Here is a 27,289-nt window from a genome sequence, read left to right as displayed (position 1 = left end):
ATTGAATCCAGGGAGAACTAGCTGTATTGTTATAGTTGATACATTTTGTCAACTGGAGAAGTTTAGAAACTTAACCAAGAGACCCAGCAGGGAGCCAGGATCCTTACTTTGTAAATATCCTGTGCCAAAGAAGACTAAGGCACAGAGGTAGTAGGACCTGGACAAGGGGTTAGACAATATAAGGGAGGAGAAGAGGCTTGTTCCGCCTCCTTTTGTTCTGGTTGCATTTGCTGGCTGCTGCCTTGAAGTGTTGCCCCAGTGCCATGCCACCCTGCCTTGGAGCCAGCTGATTAAGGACTGAAATCTCCACAAACACTGAGCTAAATAAACTTTTCCTTCCTTCTTTATGGATGTTAGGTATTTTGACCCAGTAACGAGAGAAAAGGAGCCAAGACACATTCCCAGTCCTTTTTATTTTTATTTTTTATTTTGAGGGTCAAACTAAGTTGCCCCGGGTAGGCTTGAACTTGTTATCCTCCTGCCCTAGCCTCTCAAGTAGCTGGCATTCCAGGCATGAGCTATTACTAACTGGAGGAGCTTTTGAAATGTCTGTTTTCAGAAAGCTCTCAACTTACCCCATTGCTCTTAGGATGGGGGTGGGATCTTTATGATGGTTCACAGGGCCCTGTTGGCCTTTGTTTTTTTCTTCTACCTTTTGTGGCCTCCTCTCACTTACTCCAGTGGACACCATGGCCTCTGTGTGCTCTGCTGTCTGTCCTGTACCTCTCTCTACTCCACAGCTCCTACTTTTCCTTTGGGTTTTGTCTCAGATGTCATTTCCTCCAGGAAGCCCTCCATGACCACCTGTCCAAGTCAAGTTCCTCTGTTAAAAGGATCCTCTGGGTGCCATCCCTCTTCCCTTCAAGGTCCCATTTGAGTGTAGTCGTAGACTTCTTACTGTCCTGCTGTTTTGTGTCTGTTTCTTCCTTTAGACCAGTACCTTGGTAAGTCTGGGAGTGCGTCTGTTCCACTCTGCTCTGTCTCACTGCCTGGTGCTCCTGTATGCTTGGTGCTTTGAGTGGGTGATAGATGAGTGAGTGAGGAAGGGTCCAACACCACATTCATAAAGCCAGGGAGAGAGGATTTATGTGCAAAACCGCAGCACACAGGGCAAGACTAAGGGGGAGGACAGAGAGTAGCTGTTCTGGAGCAAGACTCTGGTTTTGCCACTCAGCAGATTTGTGACTTTGGGCAATTACTTTACTGCCCAGTGCCTCGGTTTACCCAGAGGTAAAAGGGGGGCAGTAGTATGTATGCCCAGGGTGAGTGTGCTTGGTGGTTAGGTATGTGAAGCATCTGTTGTAGTGGCTGGCATATAGTAGGTGGCTGGTTGCATTTGTGAGTAGTGAACTCATTATGAGGACAAGTTGTGTGATATAGAGAAGCAGTCAGTCATCGGCAAGGGCTTGAGCAGTCAGGGCTGGTGGTGTTCCAGGAGTGGTCCATGTCCTCCTGAGAGGACCCTTCATCCCAGCCCTCCTGTCTGAGTAGCTGGCGTCTCCACTTGGCCAGGCCAGAGGTGGATGTGGCACCAGTAGGAGCTGTGCTCTCTGTAACCCCAGGCGAGCCAGCCCTCTTGTGCCTTGCAGCTCCTGGCCCTGTATGGAGGCAGAGGGGTGAGAGTCTGCATTCAGATGAGGAAGTCGGCCCAGCAGTGAGCCACTCATTAGTGGCTACAAAGAGGAAGGAACCAGATTTAGGAGAATTTCAATTTAAAGCATCTGCCTACATTGGAGGCTTTTACATTTCCAAGAGATGAGTCTGGCAGGGGCTGGTGCAGGATCCATAGTGTGGGAAGCAGCGAGCCTGCAGGAACCAGCTCTGCACACTCCCCTTTCCCTGCGGAAGTTCCCTGTGATATGCCTGTGCATAAACCACTTAGCCTCTAACTGTCTGGGTTTTGAGACAGTGGGGTGAGCAGTGGAGTGGGTGGGTGACGAGGATGTGGGCTGTTTCCCTCTGTGCCCTGCACCTGCAGGGATGCACAGAGTGAGTGTGAATGGCCAGCTGAAGTCAGAGGGACAGAGGCTTCTAGGTACCTGCAGCACCCAGGGCTCAGTGCTTGCTCCTTTATTTGCTTACCACATTTTTAGCACTCAGAAAACACCTGCTGAGCCCTAGTGTTGTGCTAGGCACTGAGATGACCACAGGACATCATACAGATGCTCCTTGTCCACACTGAGCTCACATTCCAGAGGAAAGGCAGCACCTGGGGCCCAAACAAAACAAACAATTTATTAGAGGTTGATGGCAGGGACCAGGTTAGGTGAGGAAGATTTCTGAGAAGGGGCATGGCACTGAGCTAGTGTTCTAGGTGGAGGGAACAGTGAGTGAGGAGACCAGTGTGAGAGGGGAAGGTGGAAGCAGTGGCGGCCCCATACAGTGGGGGAGATGGAACCGTGGAGGTCTGCAGGTCCTCTCACACAAGCTCTGGCAGCCTGTGGTCGGGCGCTGGGATCTTATCCTGGCCATCTGGAAGCCGTGGGGGAGTTTGCAGCGGGTTCTGGCTCAGTGAGTTTATGGATTCAGTTGCAGGGCAAGGGCTGAAGGGCCCAGGGAGATGCTGTGTGGCTGCTCAACATCTCCAGACCCCATCCTGACCTACGTGTGAGTGTAGGATCCAGGAGTGTCCTCTCTTCTGTCTTCTCCAGAGTTCTTCAATATCAGTAACTATAAATGTGTCCGGGCCTTCACGTTTACTGAACTGGACAGCTGCATCCTGGTCATGAATTACTGGTGAGCCCCAAAGGAGTTGGGTGGAGGGTCTTGGCAGCTGCCACATCACTTGGGGGGTAAGGCTGGGGCCTCAGAGAGGCTTTGGGAATAGGCTTGGGAAGATCTGTACAGCACTGGTTCTGGGTCCTGTGTCTTCTTCCCGTCAAGCTACTGCTGTCTTGGGGGCCACCTTTAGGATTACTCTGACCTTGGAGTAATAGTCATTTCCTCTCCTTCCTCCACTTAGGCATCCAGCCCTGGGCCTGATGTGGTTGAGTACTCTGGGAACATCATAATCTTAGGGAGGGATGACTTGTCAAAGAGAAGTTGGAAGACTAGAGTTTACTTAATTTTGGTCAAAACAAAATAATTGAATTTTGGCTCAGTGGTGGCTTGTATCTGGGCCACTGGACTTGTCAGCATGGCAGAGGTATAGGGCGAGGTCCAGGCCTGTGGGAAGTGTCCTCTTTGCCAAGGTGGAGGGGGATGTTGGAGGGGAGCAGGACAGGTGAGACTCCACAGCCTCCTCTGTCTCTTATCTTTCCTCAGGTCTGATTATCACAAAGGTGTGTTCTGTCTCGGGGACACAAAGGGCAATGTCATTGTCTTCACCTCGGACAATGTGGCCAATGGGCTGTTCAATCCAAGAGTCCTTCCTTGGGCCTCCAGATTGGGTAACTAAGAGGGCTGGGAATGGGGCTAGGCCTGTAATGAAGGTAGGAGCAGGTGTTGAGCTCTCTTGGCCCCAGAGGCCCTCTCCCCTCTCAGTGCTCTGGACTTCAGAGCTCAGAGAGTATGCAGCCCACTGGGCTTAGTGGCCCAAAGGAGATCAAAGGAGGGGCAGTTTCCTGTATGCAGGAGCTTGTGCAGGTTGTGGTGGTGGTGGGGAGTTGCTGCAGGACCGTCTTAATCCTAAGCAGAGTGAAACATATGGCTGTGACTTGGAGAAATTCCTCATGCCTCTTGAGACTGGGCATCCCAGGAACTTGCTTAGGTGACTCTAGATGGCTTCTGCTCTCTTTGGACCTGTACTTTTGGGTGGGTTGGGTGTGTGGGTTCTAGGGGCCTGGGAGGACTGTGTGACTTGGCAGGAACATGAATAAATTTGGGTGCATGCTTTCTACAATCTCTGCCCACTGCCATGAGGGATGCTATTGTTACAGCCCCTTGAATCCACTTGTACACGGCTTGGAGCTTGAAGTGATGGCTGAAATCTGAAACCAGGTCATCTCACTTTAAACCACTTGCTGGGCTGTGTCCTGAATTGACTCAGGAAGCTGTTTAGAGCTACACTGTGTAAGCACACTAGGGCTTTAAGGCCCATGGGGGCTGAAGCCATCTGAGGGACTTAGCTGAACTGGGCCAGGATGGATTTATGGATGCCCAATGTAGGGCCTCCAGACCACACCAGATCCATCTACAGGAGCCCAGGCTACTAGGGGTTTTACCACAGGGAAACATCCCCCCAGTCCAGGACACCGGAGTTGTCTCTTGGTCTCTAGTTGAGTAGGAAACTCTTCAAGGCTTCTGGTGGCTGGGTGATGTCCTGTGCCAAGCCTCCTAGGCTGTGCCCCACTGGAGGTCAGAAGTAGTCCTGGCCTGCATGTAGCAGTGGGGTAGCTCCCTGCTTTGTCCTTGCCTCATAAGTCACTGAGCCTGCTCTGTCCTGATCACTTTGCACCACATTTGATCGAGTTAACCTCTGAGCTGAGTGCTAATGGGGAACCAAGGAAGGCAAATGAAGCTGGAGTGTTGGGCGGGAGTCCTTCCAGGGCACCCACTCGCTGATAAACATGAACTCAGAGGGAGGTGGTGTCCTGCGCAGCTAGGTAAACTCCTAGCTCCGTGTGACCTGAAGCTAGCTGCTCAATCTGTCTGTGTCTCAGTCTGCTTATTCAAATAGGAACCACTGTGTTTAACTGCCGTAAGATGCATAGAGCGAGAGCATACTGTTGAGCATATGTAAGTGTTCAGCGGCACTGTCACCCAGTCCTCCTCAGGACCTCATAGCTTGTGGTGGGAGAGACAGGCTATAAAGATGTAGTCATACCACAGCTGTCTTCTGAGCCAGGGCATGTGTGGCCCCACTTTAACAGCCTTGAACAGCATCCTTGTCACTTGGGACTTCTTTGCAAGCTCCCTCCTAACTTTGAGATGGGGCTGGTGACTGTTGAAGCAAACTGTTTGGCATAAGCCCCTAGCCCCCCTTTTTTCTTTCCTCCACATTTCCTGGGAGTTGTCAGATCTGAGGTCAAACTGTCTACATTTCCAACCTATCTCTCTAAACTCCTAAAGGTGGGCTTATGCTTGTCCTTTGGCCCCACTGGCTCCAGCTTGCCTTCCCTGGCGGCTTATCAGCTGCTGACCTTGAGTAGTTCTGGCAGTCTGGAAACTCTCAGTCAGCCGATGAGGCCAGGGCTATGGTGCGTGCAGTTCCTGGCACATTGGAGTTGCTTGCTTTCATGGTGCATATGTATAGCCGTCACTTCATGTAGCTGCTTCGTGGAAAGGAGCATGTGTATCCAATGGCACAGGAGCCGGTGCCTAAAGGGTTACTTTTTAGGGTGACTACAGTTCATTCTCTACTCCAGCAAAGTGGGAGCTTGGTAGTAGAATCTGCTTACTTTGATTGTAGCACTTGTGAGAAATCTCATTACCAGCAGGGGATGCTCCTAGGAGATTAAAAGACACACCTGCTGAGCACACCAGCTCACAGCAAAAGGCTCTGATGAGTGACCAAAGCTTTTTGAGACACAAAGGAGTTGCATTCCCATTCACCTGCCGCCTGAGATTTGCTTGTCTAGCAGAGGGGGGAAGCTGATGATGTGGACCTCAGTTTTTTCTTCTATCAGATAGATGGGTCAGCGTTCCCATGCAGAAACTGTTAAATGAGAAGTCCATTTTGCACAGAAGTTATTGGCTGCCGGTAAGTAACTTCTTTCCTTTGCCTGTTATGAAGCTAATTATATCGAATCCTTATGCATGCATAATTCACAAATGCAAAAAGTAGATTTATGCCCTAGATTCAGTCTTAGCTCTTGGAACCTGATCTGTGAAAACAACATGGAGGCGACTACTGGGTCCCGTGGGCTCATCTGGAGAACACGTGTATATCCCAAGTGTGGCCGTGTCTCTCACTGCCTTCATAGCCACACCCTGGTACTGCAGACCTCGTCTTGTGGAACATTGCAGGGCTACTGGTGGTTTCCTACTTGCTCTCTCCATTCAGCAACTGGAGGAATTATGCATTAGAAATACAACTGAGTGCTGGCATGGTGCTGCACTCCTGTGATCCCAGCACTTGGGAGGCTGAGGCAGGAGGATTGTTTGTAAGTTTGAGACCAGCCTGGGCTACAAAGTGAGCCCAAGGCCAGCCTGAACTGCATAACAAGACCTTGTCTCAAAAAGGCAGAAAAAAAGAAAAGAAAAGAAATACAACTGTGTCAATTCAATAGCTTATGTTTGAAACAAAATCTTAAGTCTTTACTCTGACCATCAGGGTTCAAGGTGACCTGACCCCTGGCTTGCTCCAAATCTTGTTTTCTACATGTTTTATTCACTCTGCTGCTGTTTTATTCACTCCCTTGCTTCTTCCAATAACCTAATCCCTTTCCTACTGCAGGACCCTGGCACATGCTGTTCCTTTAGATTGCAGTGCTCTTTCCCCAGGTTCCAGTATTCCGCCCCTCATATTCTTTTAGGTCCTAATCAACCAGCTAGAACAACCTGCTTCCTGCCTGTACTTTTATCCTGTCATCCTACAGGGTTTACTACTCCCTACTTTATATTTATTTATTTAGTTTTTGCCTTTTTAAGACAGGCAAATATATGGTTCAGGCTAGCCTTGGACTTACTTTGTAGCCCAGGCTGGTCTTGAGCTTGCAGTGATCCTTCTGCCTAGCCTCCCGAGTGCTAGGATTACAGGAGTGTGCCACCACGTCTGGCTAACTCCCTACTTTGTATCTATCTATCTATCTATCTATCTATCTATCCATCTATCCATTACTTTGTTCTGTTATCCTCATGCGATTGACAGCTCCCCGAGGACAGGGACTGTGTGTGTTGTACTCTGTTCTGTCTCCAGTGCCTGAAATAGTCTCTGTGCTTTGTGGTTCCCAGGACATTTGTTGAACAAATGAAGACATGGGATGCTCAGGGCAAGTGTCTTGGTTACTTTTCTCTCATTGCTGAGACAAAATACCTGACACCCAAACTTAAAAGAGGAAAGGTTTATTTGGCTCACGGGTTATGGAGTTTTCAGTCCATAATCTGATGGCTCCGAAGCAGGGTGGCGTGGTGAGTGGCAACAGTTCATAGTGGTGGAAGAGGGCAAGAGCAGTAAGAGCAACAAGGGGTGCGCAAGCCTCTTTTCCTCCATTGTGTTCTAAGCAGCCTAACTGCCCTAGGGCGAGTCCTCTACACCCTAGGATGTAGAACTGGCAAGTCACTGAGTTAAGCCTGTAAACATCTCAAGTTGGCACAGTGATTAAGTCATTATAGCAAATCTGAGGTGGGTGGTCCAAAATTCCTAGGTGCTGCCTTCGGAGCAGGTAGGATCCTCTCAGAAAGAGGCACCTACCACCTTCCATTCCTTTCCTCCTTTCTTTCTTTTTTTGTCTTTTTGAAGCAGGGTCTCACTATGCAGTTCAGGCTGGCCTTGGACTCACTTTGTAGCCAGTCTGGTCTTAAAGGAATTCTCCTGCCTCAGCCTCCCAAGCGCTGGGAGGCTGCCAGGCCACCATGCTCAGCCCGTTCCTCCTTTCTGGGAATATCATCTTTGCTTGGTTTTCTGTCTGGGTTGCTCAGTGTCCCATGCCTCCTTCAGTGCCTTGGGATTCATGCTATCATTGTGACAGGTGTTCACTGAGATACTGACCTGAAACATAGCCTGGTGCTTCGCATATGGAAGGCCCTGGACCACTTTTCAATGTAGGATCTCTCTAACTGTTCAAAATCCTTCACTCTTCTCCATTTCCATCCCAGAGAAGATGGACTTGGGAAGTTGAGGCTAGTGCAGGTCATGAGTAGAGCTGAGGACCCAGAGTCGGCCACTAGATTACTTCCTCTGTGTGTGTGTGTGTGTGTGTGTGTGTGTGTGTGATCCTTTGTGTTAGAGTTGCAGCAAGATGCACATTGCCACGCTTGCTATTCTCCCACAAGCACACCACATGAACAGATGTGGAGGGTGGCAGTGGGCCCATAGCACAGGTCCATTGTGGATGTCTGGGAGAATGGACGTGGGCCTGGGCAGCCTTGAATCCATCTTTTTTTTCCCCTCTGACTTTTAAAACCCAAAGGATTCTAGGCTCACATACTTACAAGAATTTCCTGAAACAAAAGATGACCACACTCCCCTGATCCCTAGACCTGGGATGGTTCTGTGGATCACATCACCCTTTCCAAGCTGTGGTCACTAGGAGAAGACTTAAGTCCCCTGTTGCCTTGACTCTTGGCCATGTTCCAGGGGCCAGAGCTGGAACACAGTTGTCCTTGGGAGCATCTCCCACTGCCACCCTCTCTTCCCTAGGCTCTCCATCCTAACTGGTGTCAGCAGGTCAAGTACGTTCCTGAGATGAACATGGTGGTCTCCTGTTCAGCTGTTGACAAGTCCTCAATGGTGCTGACAATGTTGCCAGTCAAGGACCTGGAGAAGCCCAAGTAAGGAACATCTCTGCTCTAGTGGCGGCAATGGGGGTGGGGAAGATGGATGGGTGAGTGCACCTTAGGTTTTACTTGAGCCACATGTTGGGGTCCCCTGTAGAGTGAGGACCCACCTCCATGTTCATGACACCTCAGGAGGGCAGGGCAGAGTTCCAAGGATCACAGTGGACCCAGCGAAGCAGTGCGTGTCCCTGCTGATGGATAGAGTGGCTTGAGAATGAACTGTGGACTTTGATGTTAGTCATCACCCCTGCCACATGGCAGGAGTACAGTAGGTCTCTTTGGTCACCAGTTTACGTTCATAACTCAACATAGAAGCTGGCACAGAGGAAGTAGGTGGTCAAGTGACGTTTCTGAGTGAGGGAACGTACGCCAGTTGCTTTGACTCTGTGAGCCTCAGCTTCCCTATCTGTGGAAGGAACTGGGGTGACAGAACTTGCCTTACTTATTTAGGTAGTCCTTGAGTGACTAACACTCCATGGTGGTATGTGTCCAACAACTGTGTTCCTTGGAGATGGTTCTGATCTGTTTTGTTTATTCTCACTCCTTCTATTGCAGAGTTAACCTTTTCTTTTCCTTTTTTCTTTCTTTCTTGTTTTGGTGTTTGTTGAGGCAGGATTTTGCTCTGTAGTTCAGACTGGCCTTCAGCTCACTACATAGTTCAGGTTGGTTTCAAACTCACAGTGATTCTTTCACCTCAGCCTCCCAATGCTGTAATTACAGGTGTGTGCCACCATGTCTGGCTTCTTTTTCTTTCTTTCCTTTTTTTTTATTTTTCTGTACCAGGGATTGAACTCATGACCTCATGCTTACCAGGTAGGTGCATAAGCCACTGAGATATATCCCCAGGCCCCTTCCTTTTCTTTTTAAAATTAATTAATTATTTGCAGTGCTGGCGATGTAACCCAGGGCCTTGCATATACTAACCAAGGGCTCAATGGTAGACTTCTTGTACCCTGGACCTGTCTTTTTGCTTCTTTAAAAAAGTCAGTTATGAGCTGGGGATTTAGCTCAGCGGCATAAGCTCCTGCCTTGCAAGCAGGTGGTCGTGAGTTCAATCCTTGGTACTGATAAAAATGAAAAAGACAAAAAAAAAAAAAGTCAGTTATTAGAGCTAGGGATAGTGGTACATGCTTGTAATCATTTTTCTCAGGAAGCTGAAGCAGGAGGATCTTGAATTTGAGGCCAGCCTGGGCTACATAGCAAGTTCAAGTCCAGTCTAAGATACACAGTAAGACCCATATCTGTACAAACCAGTCAGTTATTAGCCGTACAGTACCTGTTAAATGTCTGTCCATGTAGAATTTAAAGCATCATAACCTCATCATGTAAGCAAAAGCCTCCTGTCTGTTATTTTATCTGGAGGGGCCTGTCTGCTGTGTCCAGCGTAGCTCAGGAAGTTCTGAGGGAAGGATGATGGGAGGGTGGAGGTATAAAGATAAGAGTCAGAATACAGAAAGCTAAGGTCAGGTGGAGCCTTCTTTCCAGTTGGGAGGAACGGAACTGCTCAGTGACCACCATGTGCTTGTTTATACATTGGGCAGGTTGATGTCATGTGACACTCCTCTGCCTAGCAACATGTTGGCTTGGCTTGCCTCAGGCACTTTTGTTCTCTGGACTGGGGTAGCTTGTTCACACGGCTCACTTACAGGACTCTTTGTTCTCAGGAGCAGCCTTGCTCCAGCACACATGTGTATCAATCTCCAGCTCTAGCCACTCCCCACATCTCTCCTTTTTCTGTTTGGTAGTTGCAAGCAATGGACGGTCAATTGAAGTTGGAGGAGCTGTGTTTGGAGGAGTCTGCAGAAGACCTTCTCCATCTTGAACCCTTTTATTCTTAGTGAACTTACTTATTTTGGCTAATGATTTCCTGTCCAAGGATTTTAAGTCCCTGCATTCAGTAATTTAAGCCTATGCAGCCCATTAATCTATTACACTAGTCAGTTATCAGTGTAGCTGGAAATTGCCAGAGGGTGTTAGTGATTTGAATTTCTTTTATAGCTAATTTATTACTATGGCATGATTTGATACCTCTTGTAGTTATACTTTTTTGCAGAATGTTCAAGACCAAGTTAAGGTGAGACCTGTATTAATTATAATTATTCTCTTGCTATCTATCAAGGTCAGTTAAGTCTCTTCAGGATTTACCTTGGAACCATGTATAGCACCTGTTAGTTCTTTTGTCAGTGTCAGCTGTCTGGGTGAGTCATGGCCATTGCTTGATCAAGTTGCTTTATGTGAAAGCTTGGAAGATTTTTCTCTCTTTAGTGGCTGTCCTTAGGCAATATACATTATTGATCATTTTCCTCTGTGGTCCACAATCCCCTTGGTCTGTAGTCTGGGACTCACTGAGTTGTAGGATGTTATAGCAGAGGTTCTCTTATGTCCTGGGTTCTCACTGACCCTGGAGGGTTGGGGCCAAAATATTGGCTGTCGGGGCTGGGGATTTAGCTCAGTGGCATAAGCACCTGCCTAGCAAGCAGGCAGTCGTGAGTTCAATCCCCAGTACTGATAAAAAGAAAAAAGAAAAAAAAAGTGTAAACAAAATATTGGCTGTCCTCCTGGCCTACTATCTTTCTGGTTTTTGGTCTCTTAACCCTAGTTGTTAAACATCCAGAAGAGAAGGTTAATGAAATTACATTGTATTGGGAGCAGTGCATTTAATATTATTAATATTATTTAATATTAAAATAGAACCATTATTTTCTACCAACTGTGAATGTTTTAGCATTTGAATCCCTATAGAATTTTTTTCTTTTTGATGGTGCTGGGGATTGAACTCAGGGTGTTACACATGCAAGGCAAGAGCTCTACCACTGAGCCACATCCCTAGCCTTCTCTGTAGAGTGTTAATAAACAATAGTTACATATTTTATACAGAAAATTAGAGATCAAAACCATACATAATATTGAAACATGACAATCTGATGGCTTCTTTGTAACCTACCTGGAATTTCATTTTGGTATAGAGAGTCCTCTTAGTCCCTATCTAGTACATATGAAACTTCTAACTTGTTGACCTTTTTTTATTTAAAGAAAGATAAAACAGAATAGAAAATGGGCAGAAATAGTGCATACTTTCAAAGAAAAGAAATAAACGGTAATAAATCAGTAGTTGATGTGTGTATATTGTCCTCCCACAAATAGTTGTTCAAGATACAAAAGTGGAACATATAAATGGGAATTCAACCAGGGAGACTGCAAATCGTTCTGTTCAACTATCCAACAAAAACTAAGTTAATATCAGTATCAATCCTATATACTTAGACATGTATGCATTTATCTATATCTTCGTTTACGTTGAGACCTAACAAAACTTATTAGATTAAAATCCTTCTGAACAAAGATTAATAATATTGCTGGATTTCACATCATAACACTCTGGAATCAGCACTGGGTACTGCAGTGCTCCTTTCTTTCTTTCAAAGTGTTTGTTCATTTCATCATGTGTCATAAGATCAGTTCTCATAAACTGTTTAAGGTTTTACACAAGCATGAGTCTTAACATGTATTTCTATCCTTTCTATATTAGAGGGAGAAACAGAAGAAAGCAGGACAGAACTAAACATATTCCTATAGATACATAAAACTAAAAAGACATATAGAACTGCTGTATAAGGAGTTCTACCATGGTTACTGTGTTGTTTCTTGTTATCATCAACTGAACTCGCTATATCATCAGATAAAGTAGAATTGAACATAGCAGTACATAGCAGAATTAACATAAATACAACTTTGTAGATAGTATAGAGCTACAAAAACAGGTAGTAATCAAATCAGAATGGATATCATAGTGAATCATTGACATTTTCAATATAGTTGTCTATACTCCTCAACTTGATACCAGCAACCTCACAGTTTTGAATAAAATCTGTCAATAGTAAGCAGCAATCAAACAAGTCAGATTTAACTAAGATCAGTCATGATACAACAGTATAAGTCATACAGGGATCCTAATTGAGTTAATAGGAAATTAAAGATGACCACTGTGCTTTGTCCTGATACTGTTCGGACAGTTGTCTGTGCCCTCAGATCCAGTGCTTGTATACAAACTAGGATGGAACAAATTCCAACCAAGCAGAGTGGTGCGAGTAATAGGGGTTTTAATTCCTGATACACTATTACCTATATCTTCTGCTGTTTTTTTTGAAGACTATTCCTCCCCTTTACTCCCCCAGAATGAACTGTCTATTTTTGGGTCTCCCCATCGCTCTAAGTTTTATATTGGGGGGGGGCAACCTGCTATTTACCTAAGTATTTCTGAACTTTCTCACTCCTGGGCTGGATTTCTAGTTATATTTCTTCATTTATTAAAGCCTGTCTGTTCGACCTATCCACAAATACTGGCCCAGTTACCCCTATTACTCTCTGGTTCCCTATCACATCGAGTTCCATTTTCTCATATTTGATTTTGGCCTATATAACCTTCTTCAGGCAATTATATTTCCTATAAAGAGTCTCTCAGTAGACCCTACCTCTTGATCTACTCTGCCTGCGATTCTTTCTTTTTTCCCTTAAGTTAGTGTATTTAGGCCATCCATATTAGAAATTATATCCAACCTTCTTTGCCTCCTTTCTGTTGTGCTCTTTTTCTGTCATTAGTTGTCTGTTTGTCTTTTTCATTTCGCTTTCTGCTCCATTCATTGTGGCCTCTCTGCCATTGTTTCTGGAATTCTGGTACTTTTCTCTCTCTTTAGAATGTCCTGCAGTATTCTCTGTAGAGTTGGATTGGTGGTTGCGAATTCCCCTAGTTCCTCTTTATCTTGGAAGCATCTTGTTTCTCCATTAATTTCTAGGGACAGTTCTGCAGGATATATCAATCTTGGCTGGAGGTTATTGTCTTTCAAGGCTTGGATTATTCCCCCCGACCCATGCTCTTTGAGATTTGATGATTTGTGCCGAGAAGTCTACTGTAATTCTGATGGGTGTTCCCTTGTAAGTGATCTGTTTCTTGTCTCTGACAGCTTTTAATATTATGTTCTTATATTGGTTCTGGAATCTTGATTATCTTGATTATTATATGCCTGGGTGTAGTTCTGTTTTGATTGTAGGTGGCTGGAGTTCTGTATGCCTCATATATCAGGATATCATTTTTTCCCTATGTTTGGGAAGTTTTCCTTAATTATTTCTGTGAATAGCTTTTGTAGCTCCTTTGTTTGTAACCCTGCTTCTTCTCTCACATTCTTTATTCTTATGTTATAGATTCTCTTGTCATCTTCTAGCCTTTGTATTGTTACTGCTTGTTTCCTTGTTATTTTTAAGAAGTTTTTTTCTTTCATGCTCCCACATTACAAATCTGTCCTCCAGTTCAGATAATCTATCCTTAGTTTCCTTCAAGCTGTTATGCCAGCCAAGACAAGGATGTCCACTGTCACCACTTCTATTCAATATAATTCTGGAAACATTAGCCAGAGCAACTAGACAAAAAAAAAAAAAAAAGAAATAAAAGAATAAAGATAGACAGGAAGAAGTTAAATTGTCATTATCTGTGGATGACATGATACTTTACATAGAAGACCCCAAAAACTCAACCAAAACACTTCTGGATTTAATAAACAAAGTCAACACTCAAAAGTCAATAGCCTTCCTATAGGAGTAACAAACTCACTGAGAGAGAAGTTAGGAAAATAATACCTTTCACAACAGCATCCACAAAAATAAAATACTTAGGAATCAATCAGCAAAAGAAGTAAAAGACCTCTACATTGAAAACTACAGTACTCTGAAAAAGTAGATCAAAGAACATATCAGAAAATGGAAAGATATCCTTGCTGTTAGGTAGGAAGAACCAATATAATGAAAATGGCCATATTTCCAAAGTTGCTATACAGATTTAATGCAATCCTGATCAAAATTCCAATAGCATATCTCACAGAGTTAGATAAAACAATCCTAAAATTCAGTCAGAACCAGAAAAGGTCTAGAATAGCAAAGGCAATTCTGGACAACAAAGGCAGGGTAGGAGGCCTCAAAACCCCTGACTTGAAATTATACTACAAAGCCACAGTGATTAAAAACTGCATGGTACTGGCAAAACAACCAAGCTGGGGGTCAACAGGACAGATTAGAAGATGCAGAAACAACTCCGGACATACACAGCCATCTTATCATTTTTTTGTCTTTTTCAGACAGAGTTTCATTACGCAGTTCAGGCCGGCACTGAACTCACTTTTAGCCCAGGTTGGCCTCAAACCCATACCAATCCTCCTGTCTCAGTCTCCCAAGTGCTACAATTATAGCCATGCACCACCACAGCCAGTCATAGCCACCTTATCTTTGACAAAGGTGCCAAATACATTCACTGGAAGAAAGATCGCCTGTTTACTAAGTAGCACTGAAAAACCTGAATTTCCACATGCTGAAGATTAAAACTAGACTCATTTCTTTTATTTTGCATAAACTAAAACTGAAATAGGTTTAAGTTCTAAATATTAAAACAGAAACACTAAGTCTTCTGGGAGATAGAATAGGTAGAACTCTTGAAGACATTGATGCAGGCAAAGACTTTATGATCAAAAACCCAATCACTCACGAACTATCACAAAGTATCAACAACTGGATCTCATCTTATTAAAAAGTTTTGCACAGCAAAAGAAACCACCAACAGAGTGAAGAGACAACCCACAATGTGAGAAAAAAAAATGTTTGCCAGCTGCTCCTCAGACAAAGGAGTACTATCTAGAATATATAAAGAACTCAAAAAAGTCAGACCCTCAAAATTTAAAGACCAAATCCAAAAATAGACAACTGAGACAAACACATATTTCTCAGATGAAGAAATAGAAATGGCAAATAAATGTATTTTTTTAAATGTTCACTCATCATTCAGGAGATGCAAATTAAAACAACACTGAGATTCCACCTTATTCCAGAAAGAATGGCTGTTATCAAGCAATCAACCAATAACAAATGCTGATGGGGCTATGGGGAAAAAGGATCCCTTCTCCCCTGTTGGTGTGAGTATAGACTGGTACAACCACTCATGAAATCAGTACGGAGATGGATACCTTAGAAAACTAGGACTAGAGGTTCCATTCAATCCAGCTATTCCCATTTTGGGTATCTTCCTGGAAAAATTAAAAGCTTTATAGCACAGCAATATATGAACATCTGTATTTACAGCAGTATAGTTTGTAACAGCCAAATCTTGGAAATGACCCAAATCCCAATCAACTGGTCAATGGACAAAGAAGATATGGTTTTACTTATATAATGGAGTATTACTCTGTCATAAATGAGACATTTCTTAGTCAAGGACACATTTTGAGACCATACTCTTAAGTGAAATAAATCAGACACACATGTGTATACACCATATTGCTTCTCTGATGTGAGAAACCAGAAGTATAAATAAGGGCCAAAATGTATAATAGATGTTGTGAAATAGGAAGAAAATGTTCAAATGATAAGGAGAACTAGGGAGAGGGAAGGGGAAAGGAAGGAAGGCAAAAGAAAAAAATATGAGAAGATGGGAATACTGCTTATCATCAAAAGATTAAGTTTCACTGTGTCTCCTAAGTTCTAGTATGTTGTATTTGCATTATCATTTACTTGTAGAAACTAATTTCTTCTTCAATATCGTCAGTGACCCATTGGTTGATCAGGAGAGGGTTATTTAATTTTCATGTGTTTATTAAGTTTTTGTGGTTTCTTTTGCCATTGATTTCCCATTTCATTGCATTATGGTCTGATAATATACATGGGATAATTTCAGTTCCTTTTGGTACTGGGAATCAAACCCAGAACTTGTATTTGACAGACAGATATTGTGCTGCTGAGCTATATCCCCAGCCAATTTCAATTCCTTTGCATTTACTTAAGCGTGTTTTATGAGCTAGTGGAGCTAGTATGTGTTATATACCACCTTGTGTATAGCTGAGTAGAATGTATCTTGTGATATTGTGGGGTGGAACACACTGTAGACATCTACTAAGTTCATTGGTTCAAAAGTTTGGTTCACTTGCACTATTTCATTTTTGATTTTTTTTATCTAGTTGATCTATTTGTGAGTTCTCCCATTACAAATGTATTAGTGCTTATTTGATTTTTCATGTGTGTTAATACTTGTTTTATGTAGTTGGGTACAGTGGTATTGTGCATATCTATTTATGATTGTTATCTCTTCCTCTTGAATTGTTCCCTTTAAAAGGATATAGCTGCTTTCTTTGTCTCTCTTAATCAGTCTTAGCTTGAAATTAACTTTGTCTGCAGATACAATAGCTACCTCTACTTTTTTCTGGGTTCTTGTTGTTTGGAGTATTGTTTTTCTTTGAGTTTCCATGTATACGTTTCTTTTTTTCATTAAATGTGTTTCTGGTATGTAGCATATTATTGGATCTTGTTTGTTGATCCATTCTCCCCGTCTGTGTCTTTTGATTGGTGAACTGAGACTATTATTAACAATGATGTTTATAACTGATATATATTGACTTTGTTTTTGTCATGTTATTTTCCTATTGTTGATTCTCTTTTTTTCTCCTTTTTTAATTGTTTGCCTTGCCCAGTGGATTCATTCTGTTGGGGTTCATGGAGTTGTAATCCTGGTTATCTCATTCTAAAACGTCCTGCACAACATTTTGGAGTGCTAGTTTGGTTTTCATAAATTTCCTCAGATGAGTTCGATTACTAGTACCAAAAAATTTTTTTCGTCATGTGTTTTTTGTCATGGAAATATCTTATTTCTCTATCAATTTTGAAAAAATAGTTTTGTGAGGTACATCAGTCTGGGTGGGAGGCTTTTTTCTTTTAAGACTTGAAATACTTTAATCTCTCCTTGACTTGAGTGTTTGCTGTGATTCTGATGGGCTTACCCTTATAAGTTATTTGTTTTTTTTTTTCTGTGCCAACTTTGATATTGTGTTGAATTTCTGGAACCTGGCCTATTATATCCCTTGCTCTAGATTTTTTTTTTGATCATGGCTAATTGGAGTTCTATATGCCTTATTTATTTGTGTGTGAAGTTCTCTTTACCTTCCAGGGAAGTTTTCTGCCATGATATCTGTTAAAAGTTTTCTTTAAAAATGTCATTTACACTATTTCCTGCTTTTTTATCGACTATGATCAATCTTATTGTTATTCTTCTGTCTTATCTAGCAGCTGCTGAATTTATTTCTCATAGTCCCTTCCTAATTTTAAGAAATCTTAATTTTCATGATTGCTATGCTGTCTTCTATAGCTGAGATTCTGTCCTCACATTGGCTTATTCTGTTGTGTATAATTTCAGGGGAATTTTTAATTTCCTGCATATGTGTTTGAATTTGTTTTATGGATTCCATTTCTTTCCTGTGTTGGACATTTATGTTTTCCATCATTTTCCTGAGCTCCTCTATTGTTTATCTGTATCTGCTCTAGAGTCACTAAGCATGTCCTTCATTAGGGTCACCATCTCTGTAGTTATCTGAGAAAGTTTTATGACTTGATTTTTTTCTAGAACTTTTTCATTTGCTTTGTTGTTACCACTTCAGAGAGTGTAGGCTTTTGGATTGTTCCTTGAATCAAACTCAAGACCTTTCACTTGCCAGGCAGGTGCTTGTGCTGCTGAGCTATATTCCTGGCCTGTATCTTGTTTAAGTGTCTTCTTATTTTTTCTTTTTAGTTTAATTACTGGATTGATGCTTTGTAAGTTGCCTATGGTGAATAGGTTTATTGCTAGTATTTCAAACCTTTAGGGAATGATGACTTCTCAAGGTATCTTCCATGTGTAGCTGGCTTTTGGTTTTTGAGTCTGTTGCAGGATCCTATCTCTTCTGTTTACTGGGATGAGAAGTTGCTGTCCACTTAGCCTAGCCCCTGCTTTTTTGGCACTGGCCTATACAGTACTTTTTATGACCCTTAGGCATTCTCAGTCTTGGTATACCAGCAAGAACAACTGGTTAAAACAATTATGTCACTTTGGTTAAAGTGGTACAATCAGCAATAGCAATAGCATCCAACGCAGCCTAGAAAATGACAAACTGAGGTATAATTTTCCACCTTTAATCATATGAACTAGATTTGTGGCTATATAACAAAATCTAAAACCAGAAAATTGTGTGCAGTAAATAGGCCCTCAGTATGGCAATTTTAACCTCCCGGGAGAAAATTTAAAAGGGTTTAGTGAAAAAATTGCAAAATAAAGGAAGGGAAGAGATTAGAAGCAAGGCTGGAGGACAAAGGAGGGTTACACTAACTTTGGGAAACTGGTGCAAAAGACAGGAGGGAAAGAGAGAAGGAAAAAATAACAACAGAACAGCAACAACAAAAGAAACTAGAAACCATGTCCACAGTCATATAAAAACAAGAACAGAGGGCTGGGGATTTAGGTTAGTGGCACAAGTGCCTGCCTGGCAAGTGCAACATCATGAGTTTAATCCCTGGTACCAAAAAACCAGGCAAACCAAAAAATAAAGCAAAACAACAACAACAACAAAGAAGAACAGAACAGTGAAAAGACCCCAGACAAACAAAAATAAGAGAGAAAGAAAATAAGAACAAGATGTCCATTTTAAGATATGTCTCTGCTGCAACTGATAGACAACCTGTACAGACTGAGTTCAGATCTGCATCCATAAAACCCGGCCAGCCAGCAGCACCTCTACAGTGGGCAAAAGGTAATCCAGTGAGCCTGCTCTCATATTTCCACTGAAGTTCAGGCTGGCCTCCAGCTGTGAGGCTGGAACCAGATCCACCCAGCCTGTTGTAGTTCACTCTCCCCTTGTGGGTTTGAACTTGGCTGGGAGACTCTAGGTGGATCCAGCAGCCACTTGGGGTCCTGAGCTCAGTTGGCCTCTCTCGAAAATGGCTCCTTACCAATCTCTCTCTCTTGCGGGATGTCTAATTGGGACATTTTACCAGCTAGTTCATTCTGCTGTGTCTACCACTCTGCCCATTGAGTCTCCGGGATTCCTAGCAGTCACCATGTGCTTGCAGTTTCAAGCCCCCTCCAACACAGTGAGTCTGGACTCAGAGAGAAAGCACCACTTGCTTCCTCCTCCTTCTTTGTTGAAGTTTCTCTTGGCTCTCTCTGTGGGCTTCAATTCTCAGCAGAGATCTTTCTGGCTTCTCTCTTTCACTTCCTGACTTTGCTATATCCAGTGCTTGGACACCAAATCTCAGAGAGGCTCTTTCTCTGCTGCTTACCATTCCACCATCTTCCTAGAGGTCCTCTTATTTTCTTTAGTATTATTTTTATTATGAAAAATTTCAAATACCCAAAATAGAAAAAGAGAATAGTGTCATTGTTTTATAATCATTTAGTGCCTCGTTCAAATTAACATTATCTCAGAGTGTCTTCTTACCACTATTTGGAAGCAGATATAGATTACATACTGGATGGTTTCAAGCAGAGGAATGATGTGGTCTGATTGAGGATTTGCAAGTGCATGAGGAGTAGTGGTTGCAACAGCAGTGAGGACCTCACTGCAGTAATTCAGCATTTGACAGTGGCCTGGAGTTGGCCAGCAGGTGGAGACAAGGAATTAAGGAACCACAGTTTGGAGATAGTTGGAGAATGCATATTCCTCTGCCCAGTACACACATAAGCACCCTTCTTTCCTGCTCGTCTGGGTGCAATACACCAACCTGGCCAGCAGATGGCATCATTAGCTGCTTATTGGTCTCCTATTCTTGGAGATGACCTCTTGAGGTGGAGTCTGGCATTACCAACCCAGATTCTTCACCTGGAGTAAGCCTCGGCCTCTGAGGCAGTGTGGGCTTCCCTGTAGCTGGTCTTACATGAGTTCTGTGGGCGATTGGAGCCAGGACTGAAGCTTGTGGGAGAGTGGGGGTGGGGCAGCAGAGACAGTACTGTGTGGACTGACCGCCAGAGTGCCTCCCCCTTTTTGCTCCTCTTCCCTCACTTTTACTTCTGTCACCTAATTACTTGAAGCACTGTCGTTACCCCACTGAACTTGCTGGGGCTTCCTGGATCCCCTCTGGCTATTGTCCATGCACACCGCCCTCTGCAGACCTGTCCAGAGTGCAGAGCCCATGACCTTGCACACACTTCTCCCTCAGGCTGAGCCTCCTCCTTCCCCCGGCAGCCCTTGGTGTCCCTTCTCATCCTTTACACCTTCTCCAGAGGCATGAAGAGTGAGTCTCCTTCGGCTTCCTTCATCAAAACCACTTGTTTTCTGTGCAGAACTTGCCATGGTTTGTCACTGTGCCTTTCCTGTCTCTCAATCCATTCTTGCTCCTGCATTTCCCTCCAAAAGGAAAATTCTGTACGACAGGAGCATCATCATGATGCCACTGGAATTCTGGCAGGGAGTAGACGCCAACAAGTCTTTGTTGAATGAACAAGTCAGTCAGCCTGGAATTATTCCTGCTAACCTTTTGATGCCTATTCTTCCAGAATATTTGCATATAAAAGCATGGAGGGAGGTATATTTGGTTTGAACATAAAAGAAACAAGTAGGTTCTTCTTGAAGCTTTGTTTTTTAGAGAATCCTTAAAGCTGTAGAGTCCAGAGGAGACTGGAGGAGAAACAAGACTGGAGGTTATAAAGTCAGCCGGGAGGCTGATTAGAAGTGAAGGAGACCTGAGCTAAGCAGAGGCCATGGCATGAGGGGAAGTGGGGGAGGAGGTGGCTGAGGCAGATTACCGGGTCACCCAGGATGATGCCTTGGGGGCCGGTTCAGTGGAGGGTGAGCTGCATTAGAAGGCAGGAGTGCCTTGTGGCAGGCCCTTTACATCACATTAAGCCATGGGAGAGAAGCAACAGCAAGGGCACTTGCGAGGGCCCCAATGGCCCTAAAACTCCGGCCTAGATCATTGTGACCCTCTGAGCCTTACCGAGCCCTGCCATGCCACCTTTCCCGGGTGGCTTATTAATAAGCCATGGTCACTTCTTGCCATTCCCACCCTGGGGCCAAATGCTGACCACACTGTTGGTTACTTGTGTGACCTTGGGCAATTTCCTTAGCTTCTTTTAGTGTTCTCATTCCTAGCCTGGGACTGATGGTACTCCTCACAATGTCAGGGGGCATCCAGGTGAGCTGTGAGATAGCGCTCAGCACAGGGAGCAGTGTACAGTGAGGGCATAGCACTGCTCTGGGCAATCCCCCCTTTTCTTGATTTGTGATGGGTTGAGAGGATATCTGTCCTAGGATAGGATGTAAAAATAGTGTGTTTGCCCTTGGATGAAGCAGAAATCTTTACAAGTTAGAAGCGGCTCCTTCTCTGGCTCTGTGCCCAACTGGAAGCATGTGTCTCTGCCCCAGGCTGCTGGTTTTGGCAGCTGCTACTTGGTCTACAGAGCTCAGCCCTGCCTTGGCTGCAGAATAAGCCCTGGGAAACTTGTGAAGCTGTTTTTGCTTCTGGATGGAGAGGTAGAGACTTTGCCCAGGCCTCCTGGGCATCCTTGCCTCCAGCTTCTACATGACCCAGGCTGGCCTCAGAGCCTAACCTGTTCCTGCCAGTAGCCCTTACCCCTTTGCTGTTGTAGGTTTTCAGTGATGAATTTAAGAAAAGGCATTCTTTGCTTTGATTACTGCCCAGAGAAGAACTTCCTGGGTAAGTTATCTTTATGGCCTCCAAATTCTGTTTGCCTAGTAGAGCTGGTATGAGGGGTGGTCAGGGCTTTGGGACTGTTGGAGCCAAGGAGAAGCATCTGTCTGGCCTCCTTTCTTACCACCCGTATTCCCACTCATGGGCACCAGGGGTGGTGTGATCTTGTCGGCCACTGATGGTGAACGTTTCTGGGCTTCAGTGATGCTGCCCTCTGTGGCAGGTATGCCATAGGGTTATTTCCACTGAGATAGGCTGTGCATGGGACAGTGGTGGAGAGAATGGGGGAAGAGGAGCAGTGATAGATCATGGTGAGCCTCTTTCCACCTGGCTGGGTCCAAGGTTTGGCTCTGAAGAAGGTCCCCATTGTGGCCTGTGGTGGCTAACTACCATTTGTTGACCCTAGCAACTGGTGGATATGACTCCCACATCCGCTTGTGGAACCCCTTCATCTCAAAAAGGCCTGTGTGGTTGATGAAGGGACATCAGACCTCAGTGACACACATCGTTGTGGACAGCAAGAACAACAGCATCCTCATCAGTATCTCCAGGGACAAGGTACCGCTCTCATGGAGCAAGTCCCATCATACTCTGTGCCTCCATGCCAGTTCTGTTCCTTGGAGAATGACACTGATGGGAGACCAATTTTGGGAGGAATCTGAGGCTCTCTACCCATTATCTCACATGGGGCCAAAGGCTTAGAGGAAGGCACCCAAGGGAGGATCATCATGCAAGTGGGCATGGGTCTTTGACAACCCCCAGAGAAGCTGAGTCCGTCTCTGATCAGTCTGACTGAGCTGGGGTCTACATAGCCCAACCCAACTTGTTATTTTGTGACCCTGGCCAAGTCCCTTCTTTTTCTGAGCCTCAGTTTCTTTTTCCATAGATTGGGTTGCTGAATGGTTTACAGAACAAACAGGTAGTGAAAGCATTATCTCCACATAGTAGATGTGTGATGTCTGTGACCCTTTCCCCTGTCTCCCCTAACTCCTAGATTTGTACCTCTTAGTTCTACTAGTGACCCCACTTCAGTTACTTGGGTGCCCAGGCTCCTCTAGTTGGGCACAGCACTTTGCTTCTGAGAAACTGTTAGTTCAGGACACTGTGCCATCTGTTGGCTGCTCAGGTCATCCCTGCTAGAGTTAGGAATGTGGCTGAAAGCTCTGGGTATTCTCTTACAGTGGACAGATTTGTTTTTGTGGGACCAATGCTAGTAGATAGAGAATTGTCAGGGGTCTTGGGGTCACTGGGCTACCCTTCCAGTGTGTATGCTGCTCCTGCTCACATATGCTGCTGTCTGGACTTCTCCTAACAGCCTACGAGCTGAAGAAGGATCTAGGCAGGAGGGGTGAAAGGACAGGGCTGGGCTTGCTGAGGTCCTCAAGGTTGTGCTGTTAGTGATGGGCAGAGGCAAAGTATGGACTGGGTCCGGCACACTCCAAGTCCATTCCCATCTAGATCCTGGAGGGCCTTCTATAGGGCTTTCCTGGTGAACATTCTTTAGCCAAAGATGAGTACAGAATATGCTATGCTGGGAAAAGGCAGGCCATTTGGGCACCTCTATTGGTACCGCTCTCTAACCTAGGTGGACTTTTCTAGTATGAGGCAGAGGGGGAACAAGTGAAGGTCTGGGAAGGGGTGTAGGCTGCCTGCTCTTCTCATCCTCAGCCTGTGGCCTTCATAGCTCAAATAGAAGCCTGAAGACACTTGCCTGTGCCCTTGTTCACCAAGTGCTTGGGGTGTGGGATCACAGTTGTGATCCCATCAGACCTGATACAGTGGCTGTGTATTAGAAGTGTTTGCTCACAGGGATATCCACAGGGCCTTAGGGGCCTCTCACCTGTTTTCCACTCCCAGAACATCCGCGTGTGGGACCTGCAGGACCACGTGTGTCTCCAGACCTTGTCTGCGAAGCAGTTTGCCCTGGGAAACTACCCCATCACCAGTATCTATTTCCACACCAATAGCAGTACCCTCGTCTGTAGTACCTTCTCTGTAAGTACTATCCTGAATAAGGGGTTATTACGTCCGGGCTCTGATGTCCCACGGGACAGCCAAGAGCATGTTATGGCCTGTCCTCCTGAGGTTTCCAAAGTTGCTGACATGGCCTACCAACCTCCTGGAGGCGTGTTCTCGGTTGGCCCATCATCTGTCACTGCTGCATCTACCTGTGCATCCCTCAGTGGGGCTATTTTTTTTTTTTTTTTTTTTTTGTATCAGGAATTGAACTCCAGACTTCATGCTTGCCAGGAAGACACTGTACCCTTGAGTTATATTCCTTGCCCTAGGGGCTTTTTATCTAGAAACTTACCTTCCTCCTTGCCTCTTTGGCTTTGTAACAATAAAGGAATGTCTTTCCTGCTAAGTCAGCTCCACAAAGGTGGGGCCCATGCCTGAGCAGCTCCTGAAAGAGGGGCCCCCAGAAAGCTGTCAGGAAGACATTGCTGGTGCCCATGTGAGGTCAGTCCTACCTGGAGGACAGGAGAGACTGGGGCAAACACAAAGGGAAGACTGGCCAGAATGGTGGTGAGAACTGTGTCCAGGAGGTGGAGTTTCCACTGAAAAAGAAGAGGGTATTTTCTGTGACTGAGCTCCACCAAAGCCTTGTACCCTCTATTGGCCATGTTCCTCTGTAGGGGACCCACACGCCCTCCTGGGTACGTGGCTGGCTCTCTCCCAGATGGCAGTTTATTTAGAAGGAGGGTTGTAGGTTTCTCCACTTCTTTTCTGAGTGTCAGATCTTGGCTGTTGGCACTTGTCGAACAGAATTTTGAAGTTCATTTCAGGTCGTGAAACATTATCACCTCTTTCTTTTTGTGGGGAGCTGAGAACATATTAGTGGGACAGTATCCTAGAAGAAAACCAGTTAGTTTAGTAGAAAGTGCTGTGTCATAAAAGTGATGGATGCTAGGTACCACAGGAGCATGGAGAAAGATCCTTGCCTAGTCTGAGACCAGGCTGGTCAGGAGAGGCTCCCTGGAGGGAACACCTAGTGAGGATACAGCTACTGAGAAGTCATAAGGCAAGATGGACCCGGAGGTCTGATCCCATGAGTGGGCGCTGCAGTGCCCTGAGGAGTAGGCAGCCTGGCTGGGTGCAATCAGGATGTCTTACGTTTCTGAAAATTTCTCTCAATGGCTGGTCACAGAGGGGTCTGAGCACTGCTCAAATGTCTGTCCCTCTCCTCACTGCAGATTGGCATCATAAAAGGGTACTTGGAGGCCCACGGGCCTACGAAATCAGGGAAGATCACAACTCACAATTCAGTCCTGTGTGCTGTCCTCTACAGCAAGATCTTCAAGCAGGTGAGTGGGCAGGGTTGTCCTATGAGTCTGGCAGGTGTGCCAGGTGAACAGGGCAGGACCTTGAGCTCCTGTGTGCCTGTGTTTGCAAGTGGGGTTTGAGAGTTGCTACAACGTGGTGGTGATGCCGGGGCAGGAGGAAGTTCTGCAGGCTGAAGCTCTCAGCTCCCTGTGCTGACTGTTGAATCCTCTGACTTCTAGTCACCATGCCCAGAGCTGATGCCTTAGATTATTTCTGCATGGGCAACTCCCTTGCTTAAAGTGAGATGGAGTACCAGTCATGGATGCTCCCTGCAGCTCCCAGCATGGGTGCTATCTAAGAGCTTTCAGGGAATTCACCTTTCAGGGAATTCACAGCTGGGTTCTGTTCAGTGTGGGAAGGGAGAGAGGCCTGGTCAGAGTTCTGGGTAGAGGTCTGTGGGTGGGCAGAGCAGGTGGGGGTGTGGAATCATTTCTGAGTAGCAAAAGCAGGGCTACCAAGTCCTCTGTCCACTCTAGTGGGATCTCCTTCCTGGCCTGGGGTCTGCATGGGGCAGGCTGCATCAGCTGGAAAGGCAAATAAATGTTGGCTGCACAAACCCGTAGCTCATCTCTCCTTCTCTGTCTCATTCTGGCTCCTGGCCCAGGACCTCTCACGCTTTAGGGCTCCTCAATTCTGTCAGACAGCTTTTGTTTTTAAAACTGTCCCAGCTTTTCTGGATGTTCTCAATAGATGGATTGAGCTGAAATAGCTTCCCAGGCTACTCTTGCATTGTAAATGTTGTGGTGGCAGCAAAATGTTTCACTGAGGGATACGATTGTCCTTTACTGTCAGCATTTCCCCGCTGAGTGGTCAGTTAGTTTTCCTCCCTTCCCCCTTGTCATGATTAATGATGTTTCAGCAAGCATCTTTTCTAAAGTAGGGGTTATTTTCTCTGGGTAGATTCTGATTGAGTTCACAGGGACTTTAGCAAACTGATTCCTTCTAAAAGAGCAGTGCCAGCTTCGTGACACAGAGCTAGGGAAGGCCCGTTGTATGCCATGGCTTGTGCTGCTGTAGGGAAGCCCTGGAAATGCTTTCTTGGTGTGTGATGCACAGGGAGGGGCTAGCTCTGGCCCTGACAGGCTAGAGATCATTGTGGACAGTGGAGGTGTTTGCCTCCAGCAGCCCCAGCAGTGTGCTCCCTCCCCAACAGGTGGTGAGTGGCTGCCAGAAGGGCACAGTGAGCGTATGGGAGATTACGACCGGGAGGAAGATAATGGAGTTCTCTGTGTCCGATGCTCTGCTCGTGGAGCTCACTGCCATGGCCCTGGACGCATACGAGCGGTGTCTGCTCACAGGCTTGCTGGATGGGACGATGAAGATGTGGAACCACAACACTGGAGAATGTCTGCTGACTTTTCCCAACCCTGACCAAGTGGAGGTCAGTCTGCTCTGCCAGCTGGATCCAGAAGCAAACCATGGCTCCTGGGACCCTAAGACATGCTATTGTTGGGTGTTTCTGAAAGGCTGCATGACATGGGCAGGAGTGCTTGGTTTCAAACCTGCCAAAGACTTGGTGTCCTTAAGCCAAAAAATGAAGGCAGGCAACAGTGTCATCAAGTTCAATGGTCGAGACCCATTAAATTAAATAATCAAGTGTGAAAGCATGCTGAAAAATTCATGCTTGTTTTAATGTGAGGGAATTGAGTTTGGCTTTTTGCTTAGTACACTGAAAAAGACACTTTAAAAAAATAAAAGGAAGACACTTGAACCCTAGAGCCAAGCTCTTGAGGTGTTTAGAGTTTCCTTTTCTTCCGTCTTCAACAGATTAGTGGCCTCGTCCATATGAACAAAGTGTACTACGTGACCGGATGGAGTAAGAGAATCACTAGTTTCATGTGAGTAGCGAGCATGGGTGGTGAGTAGATAAGGCAAGGGCTTTTTCCTCACTCTGTGGGTTCCTCTGCTCTTAGCTTTCCTGTTGCCTGAGATACCAAACAGGAAATTAGTGGTAGGCCATTGCTTCCTCTACTCATCTAACCATTCACTCATCATTCATTAAGCGTGATACAGTCTAAGTTTTCTGCCACACGCTGGGGCTGGATGTAAACAAGAGTGATGCAGCGTCCATCCTCTGGAGCATCTCTGTGGGGGAATGTCTTAG

The 27,289-nt window shown here is 45.1% G+C and overlaps 1 protein-coding gene across 1 annotated transcript in view; it reads left to right on the top strand.

Moving 5' to 3' along the window:
• Efcab8 (EF-hand calcium binding domain 8) overlaps positions 1 to 27,289 on the top strand; it is an 85,570-nt gene that overhangs the window by 22,459 nt on the left and 35,822 nt on the right. Inside the window, exons 7-16 of the mRNA XM_023560108.2 lie at positions 2,652 to 2,736; positions 3,265 to 3,389; positions 5,568 to 5,641; positions 8,243 to 8,373; positions 21,800 to 21,867; positions 22,268 to 22,419; positions 23,719 to 23,856; positions 25,056 to 25,166; positions 26,339 to 26,566; positions 26,953 to 27,023. Coding sequence (XP_023415876.2) covers positions 2,652 to 2,736; positions 3,265 to 3,389; positions 5,568 to 5,641; positions 8,243 to 8,373; positions 21,800 to 21,867; positions 22,268 to 22,419; positions 23,719 to 23,856; positions 25,056 to 25,166; positions 26,339 to 26,566; positions 26,953 to 27,023 — 1,183 coding nt within the window. The remainder of the gene's footprint in view (positions 1 to 2,651; positions 2,737 to 3,264; positions 3,390 to 5,567; positions 5,642 to 8,242; positions 8,374 to 21,799; positions 21,868 to 22,267; positions 22,420 to 23,718; positions 23,857 to 25,055; positions 25,167 to 26,338; positions 26,567 to 26,952; positions 27,024 to 27,289) is intronic.

Source organism: Cavia porcellus, unplaced genomic scaffold, assembly GCF_034190915.1.
Source record: "Cavia porcellus strain 051 isolate PalLab524CR breed Dunkin Hartley unplaced genomic scaffold, mCavPor4.1 scaffold_5, whole genome shotgun sequence".
NCBI lineage: Eukaryota > Metazoa > Chordata > Mammalia > Rodentia > Caviidae > Cavia > Cavia porcellus.
This window is presented reverse-complemented; position numbering and strand designations above follow the sequence as displayed.